The sequence below is a fragment of the Rutidosis leptorrhynchoides genome, chromosome 1, assembly GCF_046630445.1.
Source record: "Rutidosis leptorrhynchoides isolate AG116_Rl617_1_P2 chromosome 1, CSIRO_AGI_Rlap_v1, whole genome shotgun sequence".
In the NCBI taxonomy this organism is placed as follows: domain Eukaryota; kingdom Viridiplantae; phylum Streptophyta; class Magnoliopsida; order Asterales; family Asteraceae; genus Rutidosis; species Rutidosis leptorrhynchoides.
Genome location: NC_092333.1, coordinates 134,680,812 through 134,706,173, shown reverse-complemented (window position 1 = coordinate 134,706,173; position 25,362 = coordinate 134,680,812). Strand labels below are relative to the sequence as shown.

Below are 25,362 nucleotides of genomic sequence, written 5' to 3'. Positions count from 1 at the left end.
TCCTGCTAACTCTTTCCCGAGTGACTAGGTCCATGACCAACAATCAATGTTGGGATGACCTTACAGCCCCTACGTGTCCTAAGTTCCCCTTTACGAAGAAGCAAAAACTCAATCTGGGTGCTACGACCCTCGCTATGAAAGTGGCTAACTGAGCATCCCTCTTCTTGAAGAAAGAGTTTGTTACAACAACTCGTGGGCAATGGCAAACTCAAGAATTGAGTGCCCTTCTTCATTTCTAGGACCAAACCCAAAGCCTCCATGGACTCCCTCATAACCTTCTGCCTCCGCTCCTATGTGTCCATTCAAATCACCCCATATAATTAGTCGATGGTCAGCTGGGTACCCCTCACAACCTCATCTAACAACTCCTCAAAACTCTTCTTTTCCGCATCACCTAAACCCGCATGAGGTGCGTATGCGCTAATGACCATGAAAGTCTCCTCCTTAATAATTAGACTAACCGACATAATCCTATCGCTAAACCTACCCACGTCAACAACGGTATCCTTATGTAGCTTTCCTAAAAAGATACCTACCCCGTTCCGTGCTATCCTAGAACCCGGGTACCACAACTTATAGTCCTTAATATCTACCGCCGCTTCACCCTTCCATCTAGTCTCTTGAACACACACTATATCCACATTACTCTTAAGAAAGGTATCAACGAGCTTTATCCTCTTGCCCGTCAAAGTTCCTATATTCCAACTACCCACTCTAATCCTACCAAGGGTGGCTGCCCTACTACCTCCTCTAACCCCTCTAGGCCTACCCACCCCTAAACTAGGAGGACATGACCTCAAGTGACCATAAGTATGTGTAGAGTCTATATTAACCTACATACCAAAAGATGACGCAAATACAAGCTAAAAATAAAAATATGTTAAATTAGTATATATTGTTATTTATAATATCTAAAACTAAAAATGAATAAAAATAAATGTATGTTATAAATAATGTAATTTCAAAAAGAAACGAAAAGTATAACAATGGTATAACACAAAGATGAATAAACATGAATATATAAGGGTATTTTATATATATATATATATATATATATATATATATATATATATATATATATATATATATATATATATATATATATATATATATATATATATATAGAGAGCGCTTAAGCAGGAAATCAGAAAGTAGTTAACAAAAAAGATAGAGAGAGATAATCGTAACCGGCCGGAAAGATTAATTTCCGGTAATAGGCGGCGGCGACGGTTGGCAGAAGTGTTGCGGTGTAAACAAAGGGTGGTAATTTCCTAAGCGAAAAAATGTTCTTGAGCCAGGTATGAAGGGTGTGATTGTTCACTCGCCGGGATTTGGCCGGAAAAACTTGAAAATTGACCGGAAAAACCCACCTCCGATGGTTGTTTTTTGGAGGCGCGTGGTGTGACGATCCGGAAATTTCTGACCAAATTTAAACTAAATCTTTATATGGTTTTGACACAATAAGCAAAGTCTATTAAACCGAGTCTTGAAAACTTTGGAACAGTTTACATGAACGCATTTGCCCCTTTTGACCATTCCCGACGATTTACGGACAATTGTTGCAAATAACTATATATATATATATATATATATATATATATATATATATATATATATATATATATATATATATATATATATATATATATATACATATAAATAAATATAAATGTAGGGATTGGAAATGATAAAAATTAAATCATTTGAATTAAGAATTATTAATATTATGTATTGTCATTAAGAATTATTATTATTATTAATATTATTATATATATCATAAGATTTATAACATGTAATATTAATATCTAATATAATAAATTTAATTATAAGTTAAACTATAATTGTTATAGTAATATTATTATTACTTTCAATATTAATATCTATATGTTATATTATTATGAAAATGGATATAAGTGTAAAATGTTATATTGTTATTACTAATATTATTGTAATTAGTATTATTATTAGTATCATTAGTGATATTATTATTTTCCTCATTATTATCATAGTTATCAACATTATTATAATAAAAATAATACAATTTAATATGGTTATCATTAATAATATTATTATTATCATTGTTCTAATTACTTTTATTCTTATATTAGAATAAAGTTAATAAAGTTATTATTAATATTATTGTTATTATTTTTATTTTGTTTATTATTATTAAATTTATTAGAAATTATCAAATTTATGATTTTTACCTATTGTTGTTATTAACGTATTTAGAATTATTGATATTATTATTATTATTAATAGGATTATTATTATTAATATATCTATATTTATATATTATATTTATATATTGTATTTATATATTATATTATTACATATAAAACATATAAGAACAAAGTCTATTATCTATATCAATCAGTTCAATTGTTTTCTTCTGTTTTCTATTTACATGTGAATGCTTATCGATATGAATTCTATAGATGAGAACGCATTCGTGAAATCCATCCATTATCTCCTATATCTGTGCTATCTGTTATTTTTTTTATTTATTTAATCCCAAACTCCCTGTTCGTAGTTTAATTGATCCAAAAATCAAAAAATCTATTTCTAAAGCTTCTCAATACTAAGTAATTACTGTAATTCGTTCATTCTTTGATTCCTAAACTTCGTAAATCATCATCTCATATTTACAGCAACATCCATCAGAGAATTTGATCAAATTTGACCTACGTGTTCATCTTTGACCAATTTGGCTCCTGGAATTATTCTTAACGAATTGAGAAAAACTAAAATTATAGAGATCTTTCAATTCATCTCTGTAATGTGTACGAAAAATCTCAAATTCCAATTTGTTAAAACGTGAACGAATTTTTGAGTCAAAGCTTCGGTTAATAAAAGTCAAACAGATTTCTATGAATAAATTTGACTAATCTGTTACGATTTAGATTCAATTGATGATTTACGAAGATTCTATGAATGGATTAATATATATTTCATTTAGTAATCATGGCCTAAAAGTATACGGAATTCAAATTCAGTGTTTGAGTTCTTCATCGCGAGTTACTCCCACTGCTGCTGTTCGTTTTAATTTTTCTTTCTGGTCTGTAAATCGAGACCACTCATAATCGATCGTTTCTATTTCCAAATTTCAAATTCAAAACCAAGTTGGTAACTTAATGTTATGATTAAAGATGGTACTCTGGTCTGTTAGATTAAGAAGAAGGAGAACGGGGTAAAACGGTTTAAATAATATCAGGTGTGGGTATAATCAGATGAAACAAGTCAGTGTAATGGTTGGATGTTGATTTGGGTGAGCTAGAGGTCTCGGGTTCGAGCCCGGCGGATGGCATTATTTTTTGTAATTCGATTTTTGAGGTAGTTTCCATTTTCTATAATTATTATAATTATTATTATTATTATTATTATTATTATTATTATTATTATTATTATTATTATTATTATTATTATTATTATTATTATTATTATTATTATTATTATTATTATTATTATTATTATAGATTGTTATTGTTATTTTTATTATTGTTATTATTGATTGATATTATTATTAAGTAATAGTATTATTATTAGTATTATTATTATTATCATTTAGGATTAGTATTGATATCATTATCGAAATTATTATTATTACAAGATTATTAATGTTTACCATCGCTATGATTATTATAAGTATTATTACGAATAAGATTTATTTTTATTATTGTTGGTATGAAAATAATACAAACTATTATAATTATCATTAAAATTAGTATTAGTATCATTTTAGAATTATTATTATTATTATTATTATTAACAAAAGTATTATTATTAAGACTACCATTAGAAATAAGACTGTTATAATTATTATTATTAGTAAGTATTAGGTATTATTATCAAAATTATTATTTTCATTACCATTACTATTAAATTATTTATTTTATTATAAACTACTGTTATTATCATTATTATGAGATTCATTATAAAAACTATCATTAATAGTTCCATTTATAGAATCATTAACACTATTATCATTATTATTAATATTATCATCATAATCAAATGCAACTTTTATTTACTATTATTAATATCATATATTATTATGTATATAAATATATACTTATAAGTATATTACATATAAGTATAAATTAATTAGATTAATAATCTTTATATAAATATCCATATATAACAAAATAAGTATTTTTAATATATATATATATATATATATATATATATATATATATATATATATATATATATATATATATATATATATATATATATATATATATATATAGATAATAATCATTTTCAAATATATATACAAATTAATTACATAATATATAAAGTAATAATTGTTCGATTACGATTATATGTTTTAATATATATATATATATATATATATATATATATATATATATAAATGATATAGGTTCGTGAATTCGAGGCCAAACTGTAGTGACCCGAACGTTTCCATGTTTATATATATTAAATGAAATTGTTATTTACACAATTAAGTGTTTCCAATATGATAAGCAATCAAACTTGTTAATGATGTTCCCATTGCAAAAGAATTTCCCGATGTATTTCCGAAAGAATTACCGGGATTACCCCCACATCGATCCATTGAATTTCAAATAGATCTTGTACCAGGAGCTGCACCAATAGCTCGTGCTCCTTACAGACTCGCACCCAGCGAGATGAAAGAACTACAAAGCCAATTACAAGAACTTTTAGAGCGTGGTTTCATTCGACCAAGCACATCACCGTGGGGAGCTCCTATTTTGTTTGTCAAGAAGAAAGATGGTACATTCAGGTTGTGTATCGACTACCGAGAGTTGAACAAACTTACCATCAAGAACCGCTACCCACTACCGAGAATCGATGAATTATTTGATCAACTACAAGGCTCGTCTGTTTATTCAAAGATTGACTTACGTTCCGGGTATCATCAAATGCGGGTGAAAGAAGATGATATTCCAAAGACTGCTTTCAGAACACGTTACGGTCATTACGAGTTTATGGTCATGCCATTTGGTTTAACTAATGCACCAGCTGTGTTCATGGACCTTATGAACCGAGTGTGTGGACCATACCTTGACAAGTTTGTCATTGTTTTCATTGATGACATACTTATTTACTCAAAGAATGACCAAGAACACGGTGAACATTTGAGAAAGGTGTTAGAAGTATTGAGGAAGGAAGAATTGTATGCTAAGTTTTCAAAGTGTGCATTTTAGTTGGAAGAAGTTCAATTCCTCGGTCACATAGTGAACAAAGAAGGTATTAAGGTGGATCCGGCAAAGATAGAAACTGTTGAAAAGTGGGAAACCCCGAAAACTCCGAAACACATACGCCAGTTTTTAGGACTAGCTGGTTACTACAGAAGGTTCATCCAAGACTTTTATAGAATAGCAAAACCCTTGACTGCATTAACGCATAAAGGGAAGAAATTTGAATGGAAGGATGAACAAGAGAAAGCGTTTCAGTTATTGAAGAAAAAGCTAACTACGGCACCTATATTGTCATTGCCTGAAGGGAATGATGATTTTGTGATTTATTGTGACGCATCAAAGCAAGGTCTCGGTTGTGTATTAATGCAACGAACGAAGGTGATTGCTTATGCCTCTAGACAATTGAAGATTCACGAACAAAATTATACGACGCATGATTTGGAATTAGGCGAGGTAGTTTTTGCATTAAAGACTTGGAGGCACTACTTATATGGGGTCAAAAGTATTATATATACCGACCACAAAAGTTTTCAACACATATTTAATCAGAAACAACTGAATATGAGGCAGCGTAGGTGGATTGAATTATTGAATGATTACGACTTTGAGATTCGTTACCACCCGGGAAAGGCAAATGTGGTAGCCGATGCCTTGAGCAGGAAGGACAGAGAACCCATTCGAGTAAAATCTATGAATATAATGATTCATAATAACATTACTACTCAAATAAAGGAGGCGCAACAAGGAGTTTTAAAAGAGGGAAATTTAAAGGATGAAATACCCAAAGGATCGGAGAAGCATCTTAATATTCGGGAAGACGGAACCCGGTATAGGGCTGAAAGGATTTGGGTACCAAAATTTGGAGATATGAGAGAAATGGTACTTAGAGAAGCTCATAAAACCAGATACTCAATACATCCTGGAACGGGGAAGATGTACAAGGATCTCAAGAAACATTTTTGGTGGCCGGGTATGAAAGCTGATGTTGCTAAATACGTAGGAGAATGTTTGACGTGTTCTAAGGTCAAAGCTGAGCATCAGAAACCATCAGGTCTACTTCAACAACCCGAAATCCCAGAATGGAAATGGGAAAACATTACCATGGATTTCATCACTAAATTGCCAAGGACTGCAAGTGGTTTTGATACTATTTGGGTAATAGTTGATCGTCTCACCAAATCAGCACACTTCCTGCCAATAAGAGAAGATGACAAGATGGAGAAGTTAACACGACTGTATTTGAAGGAAGTCGTCTCCAGACATGGAATACCAATCTCTATTATCTCTGATAGGGATGGCAGATTTATTTCAAGATTCTGGCAGACATTACAGCAAATATTAGGAACTCGTCTAGACATGAGTACTGCCTATCATCCACAAACTGATGGGCAGAGTGAAAGGACGATACAAACGCTTGAAGACATGCTACGAGCATGTGTTATTGATTTCGGAAACAGTTGGGATCGACATCTACCGTTAGCAGAATTTTCCTACAACAACAGCTACCATTCAAGGATTGAGATGACGCCGTTTGAAGCACTTTATGGTAGAAAGTGCAGGTCTCTGATTTGTTGGAGTGAAGTGGGGGATAGACAGATTACGGGTCCGGAGATTATACAAGAAACTACCGAGAAGATCATCCAAATTCAACAACGGTTGAAAACCGCCCAAAGTCGACAAAAGAGCTACGCTGACATTAAAAGAAAAGATATAGAATTTGAAATTGGAGAGATGGTCATGCTTAAAGTTGCACCTTGGAAAGGCGTTGTTCGATTTGGTAAACGAGGGAAATTAAATCCAAGGTATATTGGACCATTCAAGATTATTGATCGTGTCGGACCAGTAGCTTACCGACTTGAGTTACCTCAACAACTCGCGACTGTACATAACACTTTTCACGTCTCGAATTTGAAGAAATGTTTAGCTAAAGAAGATCTCACTATTCCGTTAGATGAAATCCAAATCAACGAAAAACTTCAATTCATCGAAGAACCCGTCGAAATAATGGATCGTGAGGTTAAAAGGCTTAAGCAAAACAAGATACCAATTGTTAAGGTTTGATGGAATGCTCGTAGAGGACCCGAGTTCACCTGGGAGCGTGAAGATCAGATGAAGAAGAAATACCCGCATCTATTTCTAGAAGATTCGTCAACACCTTCAACTGTTTAAAATTTCGGGACGAAATTTATTTAACGGGTAGGTACTGTAGTGACCCGAACTTTTCCATGTTTATATATATTAATTGAGATTGATATTTACATGATTAAATGTTTCCAACATGTTAAGCAATCAAACTTGTTAAGACTTGATTAATTGAAATATGTTTCATATAGACAATTGACCACCCAAGTTGACCGGTGATTCACGAACGTTAAAACTTGTAAAAACTATATGATGACATATATATGGATATATATATATAGTTAACATGATACTATGATAAGTAAACATATCATTAAGTATATTAACAATGAACTACATATGTAAAAACCAGACTACTAACTTAATGATTTTTAAACGAGACATATATGTAACGATTATCGTTGTAAAGACATTTAATGTATATATATCATATTAAGAGATATTCATACATGATAATATCATGATAATATAATAATTTAAAATCTCATTTGATATTATAAACATTGGGTTAACAACATTTAACAAGATCGTTAACCTAAAGGTTTCAAAACAACACTTACATGTAACGACTAACGATGACTTAACGACTCAGTTAAAATGTATATACATGTAGTGTTTTAATATGTATTTATACACTTTTGAAAGACTTCAATACACTTATCAAAATACTTCTACTTAACAAAAATGCTTACAACTACATCCTCGTTCAGTTTCATCAACAATTCTACTCGTATGCACCCGTATTCGTACTCGTACAATACACAGCTTTTAGATGTATGTACTATTGGTATATACACTCCAATGATCAGCTCTTAGCAGCCGATGTGAGTCACCTAACACATGTGGGAACCATCATTTGGCAACTAGCATGAAATATCTCATAAAATTACAAAAATATGAGTAATCATTCATGACTTATTTACATGAAAACAAATTTACATATCCTTTATATCTAATCCATACACCAACGACCAAAAGAACCTACAAACACTTTCATTCTTCAATTTTCTTCATCTAATTGATCTCTCTCAAGTTCTATCTTCAAGTTCTAAGTGTTCTTCATATATTTTACAAGTTCTAGTTACATAAAATCAAGAATACTTTCAAGTTTGCTAGCTCACTTCCAATCTTGTAAGGTGATCATCTAACCTCAAGAAATCTTTATTTCTTACAGTAGGTTATCATTCTAATACAAGGTAATAATCATATTCAAACTTTGGTTCAATTTCTATAACTATAACAATCTTATTTCAAGTGATGATCTTACTTGAACTTGTTTTCGTGTCATGATTCTGCTTCAAGAACTTCGAGCCATCCAAGGATCCGTTGAAGCTAGATCCATTTTTCTCTTTTCCAGTAGGTTTATCCAAGGAGCTTAAGGTAGTAATGATGTTCATAACATCATTCGATTCATATATATAAAGCTATCTTATTCGAAGGTTTAAACTTGTAATCACTAGAACATAGTTTAGTTAATTCTAAACTTGTTCGCAAACAAAAGTTAATCCTTCTAACTTGACTTTTAAAATAAACTAAACACATATTCTATATCTATATGATATGCTAACTTAATGATTTAAAACCTGGAAACACGAAAAACACCGTAAAATCGGATTTACGCCGTCGTAGTAACACCGCGGGCTGTTTTGGGTTAGTTAATTAAAAACTATGATAAACTTTGATTTAAAAGTTGTTATTCTGAGAAAATGATTTTTATTATGAACATGAAACTATATCCAAAAATTATGGTTAAACTCAAAGTGGAAGTATGTTTTCTAAAATGGTCATCTAGACGTCGTTCTTTCGACTGAAATGACTACCTTTACAAAAACGACTTGTAACTTATTTTTCCGACTATAAACCTATACTTTTTATGTTTAGATTCATAAAATAGAGTTCAATATGAAACCATAGAAATTTGATTCACTCAAAACGGATTTAAAATGAAGAAGTTATGGGTAAAACAAGATTGGATAATTTTTCTCATTTTAGCTACGTGAAAATTGGTAACAAATCTATTCCAACCATAACTTAATCAACTTGTATTGTATATTATGTAATCTTGAGATACCATAGACACGTATACAATGTTTCGACCTATCATGTCGACACATCTATATATATTTCGGAACAACCATAGACACTCTATATGTGAATGTTGGAGTTAGATATACAGGGTTGAGGTTGATTCCAAAATATATATAGTTTGAGTTGTGATCAATACTGAGATACGTATACACTGGGTCGTGGATTGATTCAAGATAATATTTATCGATTTATTTTAGTACATCTAACTGTGGACAACTAGTTGTAGGTTACTAACGAGGACAGCTGACTTAATAAACTTAAAACATCAAAATATATTAAAAGTGTTGTAAATATATTTTGAACATACTTTGATATATATGTATATATTGTTATAGGTTCGTGAATCAACCAGTGGCCAAGTCTTACTTCCCGACGAAGTAAAAATCTGTGAAAGTGAGTTATAGTCCCACTTTTAAAATCTAATATTTTTGGGATGAGAATACATGCAGGTTTTATAAATGATTTACAAAATAGACACAAGTACGTGAAACTACATCCTATGGTTGAATTATCGAAATCGAATATGCCCCTTTTTATTAAGTCTGGTAATCTAAGAATTAGGGAACAGACACCCTAATTGACGCGAATCCTAAAGATAGATCTATTGGGCCTAACAAACCCCATCCAAAGTACCGAATGCTTTAGTACTTCGAAATTTATATCATATCCGAAGGGTGTCCCGGAATGATGGGGATATTCTTATATATGCATCTTGTTAATGTCGGTTACCAGGTGTTCATCATATGAATGATTTTTATCTCTATGTATGGGATGTGTATTGAAATATGAAATCTTGTGGTCTATTATTATGATTTGATATATATAGGTTAAACCTATAACTCACCAACATTTTTGTTGACGTTTTAAGCATGTTTATTCTCAGGTGATTATTAAGAGCTTCCGCTGTTGCATACTTAAATAAGGACGAGATTTGGAGTCCATGCTTGTATGATATTGTATAAAAACTGCATTCAAGAAACTTATTTTGTTGTAACATATTTGTATTGTAAACCATTATGTAATGGTCGTGTGTAAACAGGATATTTTAGATTATCATTATTTGATAATCTACGTAAAGCTTTTTAAAACCTTTATCTATGAAATAAAGGTTATGGTTTGTTTTAAAAATGAATGCAGTCTTTGAAAAACGTCTCATATAGAGGTCAAAACCTCGCAACGAAATCAATTAATATGGAACGTTTTTAATCAATAAGAACGGGACATTTCAGTTGGTATCAGAGCGTTGGTCTTAGAGAACCAGAATTTTGCATTAGTGTGTCTTATCGAGTTTGTTAGGATGCATTAGTGAGTCTGGACTTCGACCGTGTTTAGTTGAAAAATGATTGCTTAACAAATTTTGTTGGAAACTATATATTTTTAACATGTGAATATTATGTGATATATTAATCTCTTAACGCGTTTGATATTATGTGATAGATGTCTACCTCTAGAACAAGTCCCATTGACTCACCTAATAATAATGAAGAGTCAAATGTAAATTGGAATGATTCGTGGAATGATTCACAAGTTCCCGAAGAGGAACCGGAAGAAGAGTCGGAACCGGAAGAAGAGTCGGAACCGGAAGAAGAATCGGAACCGGAAGAAGAATCGGAACCGGATGAAGAAATAGAATCGGTGGGGGAAATAATAAAACGGTTAAGTAAAAGAAAATCCTCAACCAACCGACCAAGGTTAATTATGGTCAATGGTGTTTCCGCCAAGGAAGCAAAATATTGGGAGGATTACCAATTCTCCGATGAATCGGATTCCGACGAGAATTCCGATGATGTTATAGAAATTACCCCAACTGAATTTAAAAAGGCAAAAGAAAATAATAAGGGAAAGGGCATAAAAATAGAGAAATCTAATTCCAACCCCGATGAACTTTATATGTATCGTCAACCCCCGAAGTCCTTAAGTTGTAACAATTACCCGGGAACCTCTAAACCACCAGGTTTTTCTAAACCGTTGTGGAAAACGACAGTTAGTATTAGGGGAACATCATATATCCCTAGAAACTTGGCAAAACGAACCAAAACCGAAGAAGAAGAAACGAGCGAGTTGGAATAAGATAGTTGTATTCGTGTGGTGTAATATATGTAATATAGTGTTCTTATGCTTTATGATATATGTAAAAATTGCTTGTATTAATAAGTATTTTTTTATGAATCTAACTCTTGTCTATTTTACAGTTTAAAAACACAAAATGGATAGACAACCCAATATTTTAAGAGACCTACCCGGAGACATGATTGATGAAATCATGTCTAGAGTCGGTCAGAATTCTTCGGCACGACTATTTAAGGCGAGATCAGTTTGTAAGACATTCGAAGAACGTTCCAAGAATGCCTTGGTTTATAAAAGGCTTTCGTTCGAAAGATGGGGGATATCACATTGGGAAATCCATAAGTTACGATGTGTTTACTTTGACGCATATATTGCGGGGAACCCAAATGCTATTTTACGTAACGGGTTAAGAAATTATTTTGACTCAATATATCCGAATATTGGACTTCGTGATTTAGAAAAAGCGGCTAACATGCAACATAAAGAAGCATGTTATGCTTACGGATTAGTAATGTTCGCTTCTCACCAAAGTGAGAACAAGAACATCGGGCTACAACTATTAAACAAAACGTTTCCACAAGTGACGGAGTCGGTAATTGGGGTAAGAAATGAGGTTTTTAGATTGTTACGGGACTGTTGGACATTACGTAACCCTCGTCCCTTTGACGACGTTACAACACGCTGTCTTATCAACGGCCATAACGGTTATGTTCCACAAGACCAAGGATGGGAAGTAGTCCTAGTAAAACCAGAATGCATGACTTGTTTCTGGACGTATGAATTACGTGTCTTTATTGCCTTTGCTGAACGACTTGTGTACTAGCTAGAATTATCTTCACAACTATCTTGTATCAAAGTTATTGTGTGCTATATTTCATGCTTTATGTAAAATAAGCGGTATTGTAAGTTTGTAAAATATTGTATAAAAGTTTGAACGCGAAATATTATTATAATCAGTTTTTCATATAGAATTGTAGTAGTTGAATTGTATATTAGCTACTAAGTATGAACTTAACGGGTAGGTACTACCCGAATTTAAACTTATAAAACGCTAATATGAAGAAAAAGCTTTTATAAATGAGTTCATATTATGCTACGAAATACTATTAACTACTCTTAATATTCTGTATGATTAACTTGTTCCATTTGACTATTTTGAAGGAAATGGCACCGACTACTCGACACACCGTGAATATGAATGAAGAGGAATTCCGTACTTTTCTAGCTTCAAACATAGCCGCAGTACAGGCTGCGCTACATACCAACAATAACCTTGGATCTAGCAGTACAGGAAATCGTGTAGGATGCACCTACAAAGAATTCACTGCCTGCAAACCTTTGGAATTTGATGGAACCGAAGGACCGATCGGATTGAAACGGTGGACCGAGAAGGTCGAATCGGTGTTTGCCATAAGTAAGTGTACTGAAGAGGACAAAGTGAAGTACGCTACGCATACCTTCACAGGTTCTGCGTTAACATGGTGGAATACCTATCTAGAGCAAGTGGGACAAGATGATGCGTACGCACTACCGTGGTCAGCATTCAAGCACTTGATGAACGAGAAGTACCGTCCCAGAACCGAGGTCAATAAGCTCAAGACAGAACTTAGAGGGTTACGAACCCAAGGATTTGATATTACCACGTACGAAAGACGATTCACAGAATTGTGCCTATTGTGTCCGGGAGCATTCGAAGATGAGGAAGAGAAGATCGACGCGTTTGTGAAAGGATTACCGGAAAGAATCCAAGAAGATATAAGTTCACACGAGCCCGCCTCCATACAACAGGCATGTAGAATGGCTCACAAACTAGTGAACCAGATTGAAGAAAGAATTAAAGAACAGACTGCTGAAGAGGCCAATGTGAAGCAAGTCAAAAGAAAGTGGGAGGAAAGCGGTGAAAAGAATCACCAATACAACAACAACAGCAATTACAACAATAATCGCAACAATTATCCCAACAATCGCAACATCAATCGCAACTACAACAAACGGCCCAACAACAACAACAACAACAGCAACTACAACAATCATCCCAACAACAATAATAACCGCAACAACAACAACAATCAGAAGCAGCTATGCCAAAGGTGTGAAAAGTATCACTCGGGGTTTTGCACCAAATTTTGCAACAAGTGTAAAAGAAATGGTCATAGCGCGGCGAAGTGTGAGGTCTATGGACCAGGGGTTAATAGAACGAAAGGAACAAATGGTGTCGGAATGAGTAATGGCGGAGCAAGTAGTGTCAGAGCAAGTTATGCCAATGTAGTTTGTTATAAATGTGGAAAACTGGGCCACATTATTAGAAATTGCCCGAACCAGGAGAACACGAATGGACAAGGCCGCGGAAGATTTTTCAATATTAATGCGGCAGAGGCACAGGAAGACCCGGAGCTTGTTACGGGTACGTTTCTTATTGACAATAAATCTGCTTACGTTTTATTTGATTCGGGTGCGGATAGAAGCTATATGAGTAGAGATTTTTGTGCTAAATTAAGTTATCCATTGACGCCTTTGGATAGTAAATTTTTACTCGAATTAGCAAATGGTAAATTAATTTCAGCAGATAATATATGTCGGAATCGAGAAATTAAACTGGTTAGCGAAACATTTAAGATTGATTTGATACCAGTAGAGTTAGGGATTTTTGATGTGATAATCGGTATGGACTGGTTGAAAGAAGTGAAAGCAGAGATCGTCTGTTACAAAAATGCAATTCGCATTATACGATAAAAAGGAAAATCCTTAATGGTGTACGGAGAAAAGGGCAACACGAAGCTACATCTTATTAGTAATTTGAAGGCACAAAAACTAATAAGAAAAGGTTGCTATGCCGTTCTAGCACACGTCGAGAAAGTACAAACTGAAGAAAAGAGCATCAATGATGTTCCCATTGCAAAAGAATTTCCCGATGTATTTCTGAAAGAATTACCGGGATTACCCCCACATCGATCCGTTGAATTTCAAATAGATCTTGTACCAGGAGCTGCACCAATAGCTCGTGCTCCTTACAGACTCGCACCCAGCGAGATGAAAGAACTACAAAGCCAATTACAAGAACTTTTAGAGCGTGGTTTCATTCGACCAAGCACATCACCGTGGGGAGCTCCTGTTTTGTTTGTCAAGAAGAAAGATGGTACATTCAGGTTGTGTATCGACTACCGAGAGTTGAACAAACTTACCATCAAGAACTGCTACCCACTACCGAGAATCGATGACTTATTTGATCAACTACAAGGCTCGTCTGTTTATTCAAAGATTGACTTACGTTCCAGGTATCATCAAATGCGGGTGAAAGAAGATGATATTCCAAAGACTGCTTTCAGAACACGTTACGGTCATTACGAGTTTATGGTCATGCCGTTTGGTTTAACTAATGCACCAGCTGTGTTCATGGACCTTATGAACCGAGTGTGTGGACCATACCTTGACAAGTTTATCATTGTTTTCATTGATGACATACTTATTTACTCAAAGAATGACCAAGAACACGGTGAACATTTGAGAAAGGTGTTAGAAGTATTGAGGAAGGAAGAATTGTATGCTAAGTTTTCAAAGTGTGCATTTTGGTTGGAAGAAGTTCAATTCCTCGGTCACATAGTGAACAAAGAAGGTATTAAGGTGGATCCGGCAAAGATAGAAACTGTTGAAAAGTGGGAAACCCCGAAAACTCCGAAACACATACGCCAGTTTTTAGGACTAGCTGGTTACTACAAAAGGTTCATCCAAGACTTTTCCAGAATAGCAAAACCCTTGACTGCATTAACGCATAAAGGGAAGAAATTTGAATGGAAGGATGAATAAGAGAAAGCGTTTCAGTTATTGAAGAAAAAGCTAACTACGGCACCTATATTGTCATTGCCTGAAGGGAATGATGATTTTGTGATTTATTGTGACGCATCAAAGCAAGGTCTCGGTTGTGTATTAATGCAACGAACGAAGGTGATTGCTTATGCCTCTAGACAATTGAAGATTCACGAACAAAATTATACGACGCATGATTTGGAATTAGGCGCGGTTGTTTTTGCATTGAAGACTTGGAGGCACTACTTATATGGGGTCAAAAGTATTATATATACCGACCACAAAAGTTTTCAACACATATTTAATCAGAAACAACTGAATATGAGGCAGCGTAGGTGGATTGAATTATTGAATGATTACGACTTTGAGATTCGTTACCACCCGGGGAAGGCAAATGTGGTAGCCGATGCCTTGAGCAGGAAGGACAGAGAACCCATTCGAGTAAAATCTATGGATATAATGATTCATAATAACATTACTACTCAAATAAAGGAGGCGCAACACGGAGTTTTAAAAGAGGGAAATTTAAAGGATGAAATACCCAAAGGATCGGAGAAGCATCTTAATATTCGGGAAGACGGAACCGGGTATAGGGCTGAAAGGATTTGGGTACCAAAATTTGGAGATATGAGAGAAATGGTACTTAGAGAAGCTCATAAAACCAGATACTCAATACATCCTGGAACGGGGAAGATGTACAAGGATCTCAAGAAACATTTTTGGTGGCCGGGTATGAAAGCCGATGTTGCTAAATACGTAGGAGAATGTTTGACGTGTTCTAAGGTCAAAGCTGAGCATCAGAAACCATCAGGTCTACTTCAACAACCCGAAATCCCAGAATGGAAATGGGAAAACATTACCATGGATTTCATCACTAAATTGCCAAGGACTGCAAGTGGTTTTGATACTATTTGGGTAATAGTTGATCGTCTCACCAAATCAGCACACTTCCTGCCAATAAGAGAAGATGACAAGATGGAGAAGTTAGCACGACTGTATTTGAAGGAAGTCGTCTCCAGACATGGAATACCAATCTCTATTATCTCTGATAGGGATGGCAGATTTATTTCAAGATTCTGGCAGACATTACAGCAAGCATTAGGAACTCGTCTAGACATGAGTACTGCCTATCATCCACAAACTGATGGGCAGAGTGAAAGGACGATACAAACGCTTGAAGACATGCTACGAGCATGTGTTATTGATTTCGGAAACAGTTGGGATCGACATCTACCGTTAGCAGAATTTTCCTACAACAACAGCTACCATTCAAGGATTGAGATGACGCCGTTTGAAGCACTTTATGGTAGAAAGTGCAGGTCTCCGATTTGTTGGAGTGAAGTGGGGGATAGACAGATTACGGGTCCGGAGATTATACAAGAAACTACCGAGAAGATCATCCAAATTCAACAACGGTTGAAAACCGCCCAAAGTCGACAAAAGAGCTACGCTGACATTAAAAGAAAAGATATAGAATTTGAAATTGGAGAGATGGTCATGCTTAAATTTGCACCTTGGAAAGGCGTTGTTCGATTTGGTAAACGAGGGAAATTAAATCCAAGGTATATTGGACCATTCAAGATTATTGATCGTGTCGGACCAGTAGCTTACCGACTTGAGTTACCTCAACAACTCGCGGCTGTACATAACACTTTCCACGTCTCGAATTTGAAGAAATGTTTAGCTAAAGAAGATCTCACTATTCCGTTAGATGAAATCCAAATCAACGAAAAACTTCAATTCATCGAAGAACCCGTCGAAATAATGGATCGTGAGGTTAAAAGACTTAAGCAAAACAAGATACCAATTGTTAAGGTTCGATGGAATGCTCGTAGAGGACCCGAGTTCACCTGGGAGCGTGAAGATCAGATGAAGAAGAAATACCCGCATCTATTTCTAGAAGATTCGTCAACACCTTCAACTGTTTAAAATTTCGGGACGAAATTTATTTAACGGGTAGGTACTGTAGTGACCCGAACTTTTCCATGTTTATATATATTAATTGAGATTGATATTTACATGATTAAATGTTTCCAACATGTTAAGCAATCAAACTTGTTAAGACTTGATTAATTAAAATATGTTTCATATAGACAATTGACCACCCAAGTTGACCGGTGATTCACGAACGTTAAAACTTGTAAAAACTATATGATGACATATATATGGATATATATATATATATAGTTAACATGATACTATGATAAGTAAACATATCATTAAGTATATTAACAATGAACTACATATGTAAAAACAAGACTACTAACTTAATGATTTTTAAACGAGACATATATGTAACGATTATCGTTGTAAAGACATCTAATGTATATATATCATATTAAGAGATATTCATACATGATAATATCATGATAATATAATAATTTAAAATCTCATTTGATATTATAAACATTGGGTTAACAACATTTAACAAGATCGTTAACCTAAAGGTTTCAAAACAACACTTACATGTAACGACTAACGATGACTTAACGACTCAGTTAAAATGTATATACATGTAGTGTTTTAATATGTATTTATACACTTTTGAAAGACTTCAATACACTTATCAAAATACTTCTACTTAACAAAAATGCTTACAACTACATCCTCGTTCAGTTTCATCAACAATTCTACTCGTATGCACCCGTATTCGTACTCGTACAATACACAGCTTTTAGATGTATGTACTATTGGTATATACATTCTAATGATCAGCTCTTAGCAGCCCATGTGAGTCATCTAACACATGTGGGAACCATCATTTGGCAACTAGCATGAAATATCTCATAAAATTACAAAAATATGAGTAATCATTCATGACTTATTTACATGAAAACAAAATTACATATCCTTTATATCTAATCCATACACCAACGACCAAAAACACCTACAAACACTTTCATTCTTCAATTTTCTTCATCTAATTGATCTCTCTCAAGTTCTATCTTCAAGTTCTAAGTGTTCTTCATATATTTTACAAGTTCTAGTTACATAAAATCAAGAATACTTTCAAGTTTGCTAGCTCACTTCCAATCTTGTAAGGTGATCATCCAACCTCAATAAATCTTTATTTCTTACAGTAGGTTATCATTCTAATACAAGGTAATAATCATATTCAAACTTTGGTTCAATTTCTATAACTATAACAATCTTATTTCAAGTGATGATCTTACTTGAACTTGTTTTCGTGTCATGATTCTGCTTCAAGAACTTCGAGCCATCCAAGGATCCGTTGAAGCTAGATCTATTTTTCTCTTTTCCAGTAGGTTTATCCAAGGAACTTAAGGTAGTAATGATGTTCATAACATCATTCGATTCATATATATAAAGCTATCTTATTCGAAGGTTTAAACTTGTAATCACTAGAACATAGTTTAGTTAATTCTAAACTTGTTCGCAAACAAAAGTTAATCCTTCTAACTTGACTTTTAAAATAAACTAAACACATGTTCTATATCTATATGATATGCTAACTTAATGATTTTAAACCTGGAAACACGAAAAACACCGTAAAACCGGATTTACGCCGTCGTAGTAACACCGCGGGCTGTTTTGGGTTAGTTAATTAAAAACTATGATAAACTTTGATTTAAAAGTTGTTATTCTGAGAAAATGATTTTTATTATGAACATGAAACTATATCCAAAAATTATGGTTAAACTCAAAGTGGAAGTATGTTTTCTAAAATGGTCATCTAGACGTCGTTCTTTCGACTGAAATGACTACCTTTACAAAAACGACTTGTAACTTATTTTTCCGACTATAAACCTATACTTTTTCTATTTAGATTCATAAAATAGAGTTCAATATGAAACCATAGCAATTTGATTCACTCAAAACGGATTTAAAATGAAGAAGTTATGGGTAAAACAAGATTGGATAATTTTTCTCATTTTAGCTACGTGAAAATTGGTAACAAATCTATTCCAACCATAACTTAATCAACTTGTATTGTATATTATGTAATCTTGAGATACCATAGACACGTATACAATGTTTCGACCTATCATGTCGACACATCTATATATATTTCGGAACAACCATAGACACTCTATATGTGAATGTTGGAGTTAGCTATACAGGGTTGAGGTTGATTCCAAAATATATATAGTTTGAGTTGTGATCAATACTGAGATACGTGTACACTGGGTCGTGGATTGATTCAAGATAATATTTATCGATTTATTTCAGTACATCTAACTGTGGACAACTAGTTGTAGGTTACTAACGAGGACAGCTGACTTAATAAACTTAAAACATCAAAATATATTAAAAGTGTTGTAAATATATTTTGAACATACTTTGATATATATGTATATATTGTTATAGGTTCGTGAATCAACCAGTGGCCAAGTCTTACTTCCCGACGAAGTAAAAATATGTGAAAGTGAGTTATAGTCCCACTTTTAAAATCTAATATTTTTGGGATGAGAATACATGCAGGTTTTATAAATGATTTACAAAATAGACACAAGTACGTGAAACTACATTCTATGGTTGAATTATCGAAATCGAATATGCCCCTTTTTATTAAGTCTGGTAATCTAAGAATTAGGGAACAGACACCCTAATTGACGCGAATCCTAAAGATAGATCTATTGGGCCTAACAAACCCCATCCAAAGTACCGGATGCTTTAGTACTTCGAAATTTATATCATATCCGAAGGGTGTCCCGGAATGATGGGGATATTCTTATATATGCATCTTGTTAATGTCGGTTACCAGGTGTTCATCATATGAATGATTTTTATCTCTATGTATGGGATGTGTATTGAAATATGAAATCTTGTGGTCTATTATTATGATTTGATATATATAGGTTAAACCTATAACTCACCAACATTTTTGTTGACGTTTTAAGCATGTTTATTCTCAGGTGATTATTAAGAGCTTCCGCTATCTCATACTTAAATAAGGACGAGATTTGGAGTCCATGCTTGTATGATATTGTGTAAAAACTGCATTCAAGAAACTTATTTTGTTGTAACATATTTGTATTGTAAACCATTATGTAATGGTCGTGTGTAAACATGATATTTTAGATTATCATTATTTGATAATCTACGTAAAGCTTTTTAAAACCTTTATCTATGAAATAAAGGTTATGGTTTGTTTTAAAAATGAATGCAGTCTTTGAAAAACGTCTCATATAGAGGTCAAAACCTCGCAACGAAATCAATTAATATGGAACATTTTTAATCAATAAGAACGGGACATTTCAGTATTATGATAAGTAAACATATCATTAAGTATATTAACAATGAACTACATATGTAAAAACAAGACTACTAACTTAAGGATTTCGAAACGGGGCATATATGTAACGATTATCGTTGTAACGACATTTAAATGTATATATATCATATTAAGATATATTAATGCATCATAATATCATGATAATGTAATAAATTAACATCTCATTTGTTATAATAAATAATGGGTTAACAACACTTAACAGGATCGTTAACCTAAAGGCTTCAAAACAACATTTACATGTAACGACTAACGATGACTTAACGACTAAGTTAAAATGTATATACATGTAGTGTTTTAATATGTATTCATACACTTTTAAAAGACTTCAAGACACTTATCAAAATATTTCTACTTAACAAAAATGCTTACAATTACATCCTCGTTCAGTTTCATCAACAATTCTACTCGTATGCACCCGTATTCGTACTCGTACAATACACAGCTTTTAGATGTATGTACTATTGGTATATACACTCCAATGATCAGCTCTTAGCAGCCCATGTGAGTCACCTAACACATGTGAGAACCATCATTTGGAAACTAGCATGAAATATCTCATAAAATTACAAAAATATTAGTAATCATTCATGACTTATTTACATGTAAACAAAATTACACATCCTTTATATCTAATCCATATACCAATGACCAAAAACAACTAAAAACACTTTCATTCTTCAATTTTCTTCATCTAATTGATCTCTCTCAAGTTCTATCTTCAAGTTCTAAGTGTTCTTCATAAATTCTATAAGTTCAAGTTTCATAAAATCAAGAATACTTCTAAGTTTGCTAGCTTACTTCCAATCTTGTAAAGTGATCATCCAACCTCAAGAAATCTTTCTTATTTATAGTAAGATATCTTTCTAATACAAGGTAATACTCATATTCAAACTTTGATTCAATTTCTATAACTATAACAATCTTATTTCGAGTGGAAATCTTACTTGAACTTGTTTTCGTGTCATGATTCTGCTTCAAGAACTTTCAAGCCATCCAAGGATCCTTTGAAGCTAGATCTATTTTTATCATTTCCAGTAGGTTTATCCACAAAACCTGAGGTAGTAATGATGTTCATAACATCATTCGTTTCATATATATAAAACTACCTTATTCGAAGGTTTAAACTTGAAATCACTAGAACATAGTTTAGTTAATTCTAAACTTGTTCGCAAACAAAAGTTAATCCTTATAACTTGACTTTTAAAATCAACTAAACACATGTTCTATATCTATATGATATGCTAACTTAATGATTTAAAACCTGGAAACACGAAAAACACCATAAAACCGGACATACGCCGTCGTAGTAACACCGCGGGCTGTTTTGGGTTAGTTAATTAAAAACTATGATAAACTTTGATTTAAAAGTTTTTATTCTGGGAAAATGATTTTTATTATAAACATGAAACTATATCCAAAAATCATGGTTAAACTCAAAGTGGAAGTATGTTTTCCAAAATGGTCATCTAGACGTCGTTCTTTCGACTGAAATGAATACCTTTACAAAAATGACTTGTAACCTGTATTTCTGACTATAAACCTATAATTTTTATTTTTAGATTCATAAAATAGAGTTCAATATGAAACCATAGCAATTTGATTCACTCAAAAACGGATTTAAAACGAAGAAGTTATGGGTAAAACAAGATTGGATATTTTTTTTTATTGTTGTAGCTACGGAAAATATTGTAACAATTCTATATAAATCATATCTTAGCTAACTTTTATTTTATTATACATGTATTCTAATATATTATGTAATCTTGGGATACCATAGACATGTATGCAAATGTTTTGACATATCATATCGACCCATGTATATATATATTATTTGGAACAACCATAGACACTCTATATGCAGTAATGTTGGAGTTAGCTATACAGGGTTGAGGTTGATTCCAAATATATATATATACTTTGAGTTGTGATCTAGCCTGAGACGTGTATACACTGGGTCGTGGATTGATCCAAGATAATATATATCGATTTATTTCTGTACATCTAACTATGGACAACTAGTTGTAGGTTACTAACGAGGACACCTGACTTAATAAACTTAAAACATTAAAACGTATTAAAAATGTTGTAAATATATTTTGAACATACTTTGATATATATGTACATATTTGTTATAGGTTCGTGAATCGACCAGTGGCCAAGTCTTACTTCCCGACGAAGTAAAAATCTGTGAAAGTGAGTTATAGTCCCATTTTTAAAAATATAATATTTTGGGATGAGAATACATGCAATTTTATAAATGATTTACGAAATAGACACAAGTAAATGAAACTACTTTATATGGGTGAATGATCGAAGCCGAATATGCCCCTTTTTAGCTTGGTAGCCTAAGAATTTGAGAACAGACACCCAAATTGACGCGAATCCTAAAGATAGATCTATCGGGCCCAACAAGCCCCATTCTAGAATTTGGAATGCTTTAGTACTTCAAAATTATCATGTCCGATGGGTGTCCCGGAATGATGGGGATATTCTATATGCATCTTGTTAATGTCGGTTACCAGGTGTTCACCATATGAATGAATTTTATCTCTATGTATGGGATGTTTATTGAAATATGAAATCTTGTGGTCTATTATTATGATTTGATAATATATAGGTTAAATCTATAACTCACCAACATTTTTTGTTGACGTTTAAAGCATGTTTATTCTCAGGTGATTATTAAGAGCTTCCGCTGTTGCATACTAAAATAAGGACAAGATTTGGAGTCCATGCTTGTATGATATTGTGTAAAAACTGCATTCAAGAAACTTATTTTTGATGTAATATATTCTTAATGTAAACCATTATGTAATGGTCGTGTGTAAATGGTATATTTTAGATTATCATTATTTGATAATCTATGTAATGCTTTTTAAACCTTTATCGATAAAATAAAAGTTATGGTTGTTTTAAAAATGAATGCAGTCTTTAAAAAATGTCACATATAGAGGTCAAAATCTCGCGACGAAATCAATTAATATGGAACGTTTATAATCAATATGAACGGGGCATTTCAGTTGGTATCAGAGCTGGTAGAACGCCGTCCATGTGTGGCGGGTTAGTCGTAAAGGAGGTTCTCACAGTATTACCTGTGACGAAGCATTGGCTCTTACTCCTTGTGATCCCTTACGAGGGTTGGCAGTAGCCGAGAGGCAGGCCCTAAAATCAGTATCTGAGGTACACTCAGTGGTCACCAGGCGGTTAGCTGGGAAGGCACTAGGTGGGACGGTGGTTTTCCCCACTGTATTTCAGTTGGTATCCGAGCGTTGGTCTTAGAGAACCAGAAATTTGCATTAGTGTATCTTATCGAGTTTGTTAGGATACATTAGTGAGTCTGGACTTCGACCGTATTTTCTTTAAAAATGATTGCTTAACACTTTTGTTGGAAACTATATATTATTAACATGTAAATATTATGTGATATATTAACCTCTTAATGTGTTTGATATTGTGTGATAGATGTCTACCACTAGTACAAATCCCAACGACTCACCTAATAATAATGAAGAGTCGAATATAATTTGGGAAGATTCACAAATTCCCGAAGAGGAACCGGAAGAAGAGGAACCGGAAGAAGAGGAACCAAAAGAAGAGGAGGTTCCGGAGGAAGAAATATTGATACCTATAGTAAATCGATTAAATAAAAGAAAATCCTCAACCAACGGACCAAAGTTAATAATGGTCAATGGTGTTTCCGCCGAGGAAGCAAAATATTGGGAAGATTATCAATTTTCCGATGAATCGGATCCCGATGAGGATTCCGATGATGTTATAGAAATTACCTCGACCCAATTTAATAAAGTGAAAGAAAATAATAAGGGAAAAGGTATAAAAATAGAGATTACCTCGACCAGGTTTTTCTAAACCATTGTGGAAAACGACGGCTCGTATTAGAGGAACACCATATATTCCTAGAAAATTAGGAAAACGAACCAAGTCCGAAGAAGAAGAAACCAGTGATTCAGATTAGAGGGTTGTAATCATGTTGTGTATTATATGTATTGTAGTGTGCTTGTACTTTTATGTTCTATGTAAAAATTGCTTGTATTGTTTGTTAATTATCTTTTACGAATCTAATCCTTGTCTATTTTACAGTATAAAAACAAAATGGATGTTAAGGGTAGACAACCGAATATTTTAGAAGATCTACCAGATGATATGATTGAGAAAATCTTGTCTAGAGTCGGTCAGAATTCATCAGCACAATTAATTATGGCAAAATTAACTTGTCAAATATTTGAAAGACTTTCCAGAAATGCCTTAGTTTATAAAAGGCTTTCTTTTAATAGGTGGGGTATATCACATTGGGGAGACCGTAAGTTACGCCGTGTTTTCTTTAAAGCGTTAAATGCGGGGAACCCAAATGCAATTTTACGCTACGGGTTAAGAACCTATTTTGACTCAACATATCCTAACATAGGATTTCGTGAATTAGAAAGAGCTTCTAACATGCAACATAAAGAAGCATGTTATGCTTACGGGTTAGTGATGTTCGCTTCTTACCAAAGTGATAAAAAGAACATCGGATTGCAGCTTTTAAATAAAACCTTCTCACAAGTGACGGATTCAGTAGTTGGGGTGAGAAACAAGGTTTTTAGATTATTACGGGGCTGTTGGACATTAAAAAACCCTCGTCCTTTTGACAACATTACAACATGCTGCCTAGCCAATGGTCATAATGGTTATTTTCCACAAGACCAAGGATGGGAAGTCGTCTTAGTAAAACCAGAATGCATGACTTGTTTCTGGACTTATGAATTACGTGTCTTTATTTCCTTTGCTGAACAACTTGCGTATTAACTAAATTTATCTTCA

At 33.3% G+C, this 25,362-nt stretch overlaps 1 protein-coding gene across 1 annotated transcript in view; it reads right to left on the bottom strand.

The window, feature by feature from the left end:
• Positions 1-320: 320 nt before the first annotated feature.
• LOC139889304 (uncharacterized) overlaps positions 321-25,362 on the bottom strand; it is a 47,229-nt gene continuing 22,187 nt past the window's right edge. Inside the window, exon 2 of the mRNA XM_071872267.1 lies at positions 321-833. Within this exon, the coding sequence (XP_071728368.1) occupies positions 321-833 (513 nt within the window). The remainder of the gene's footprint in view (positions 834-25,362) is intronic.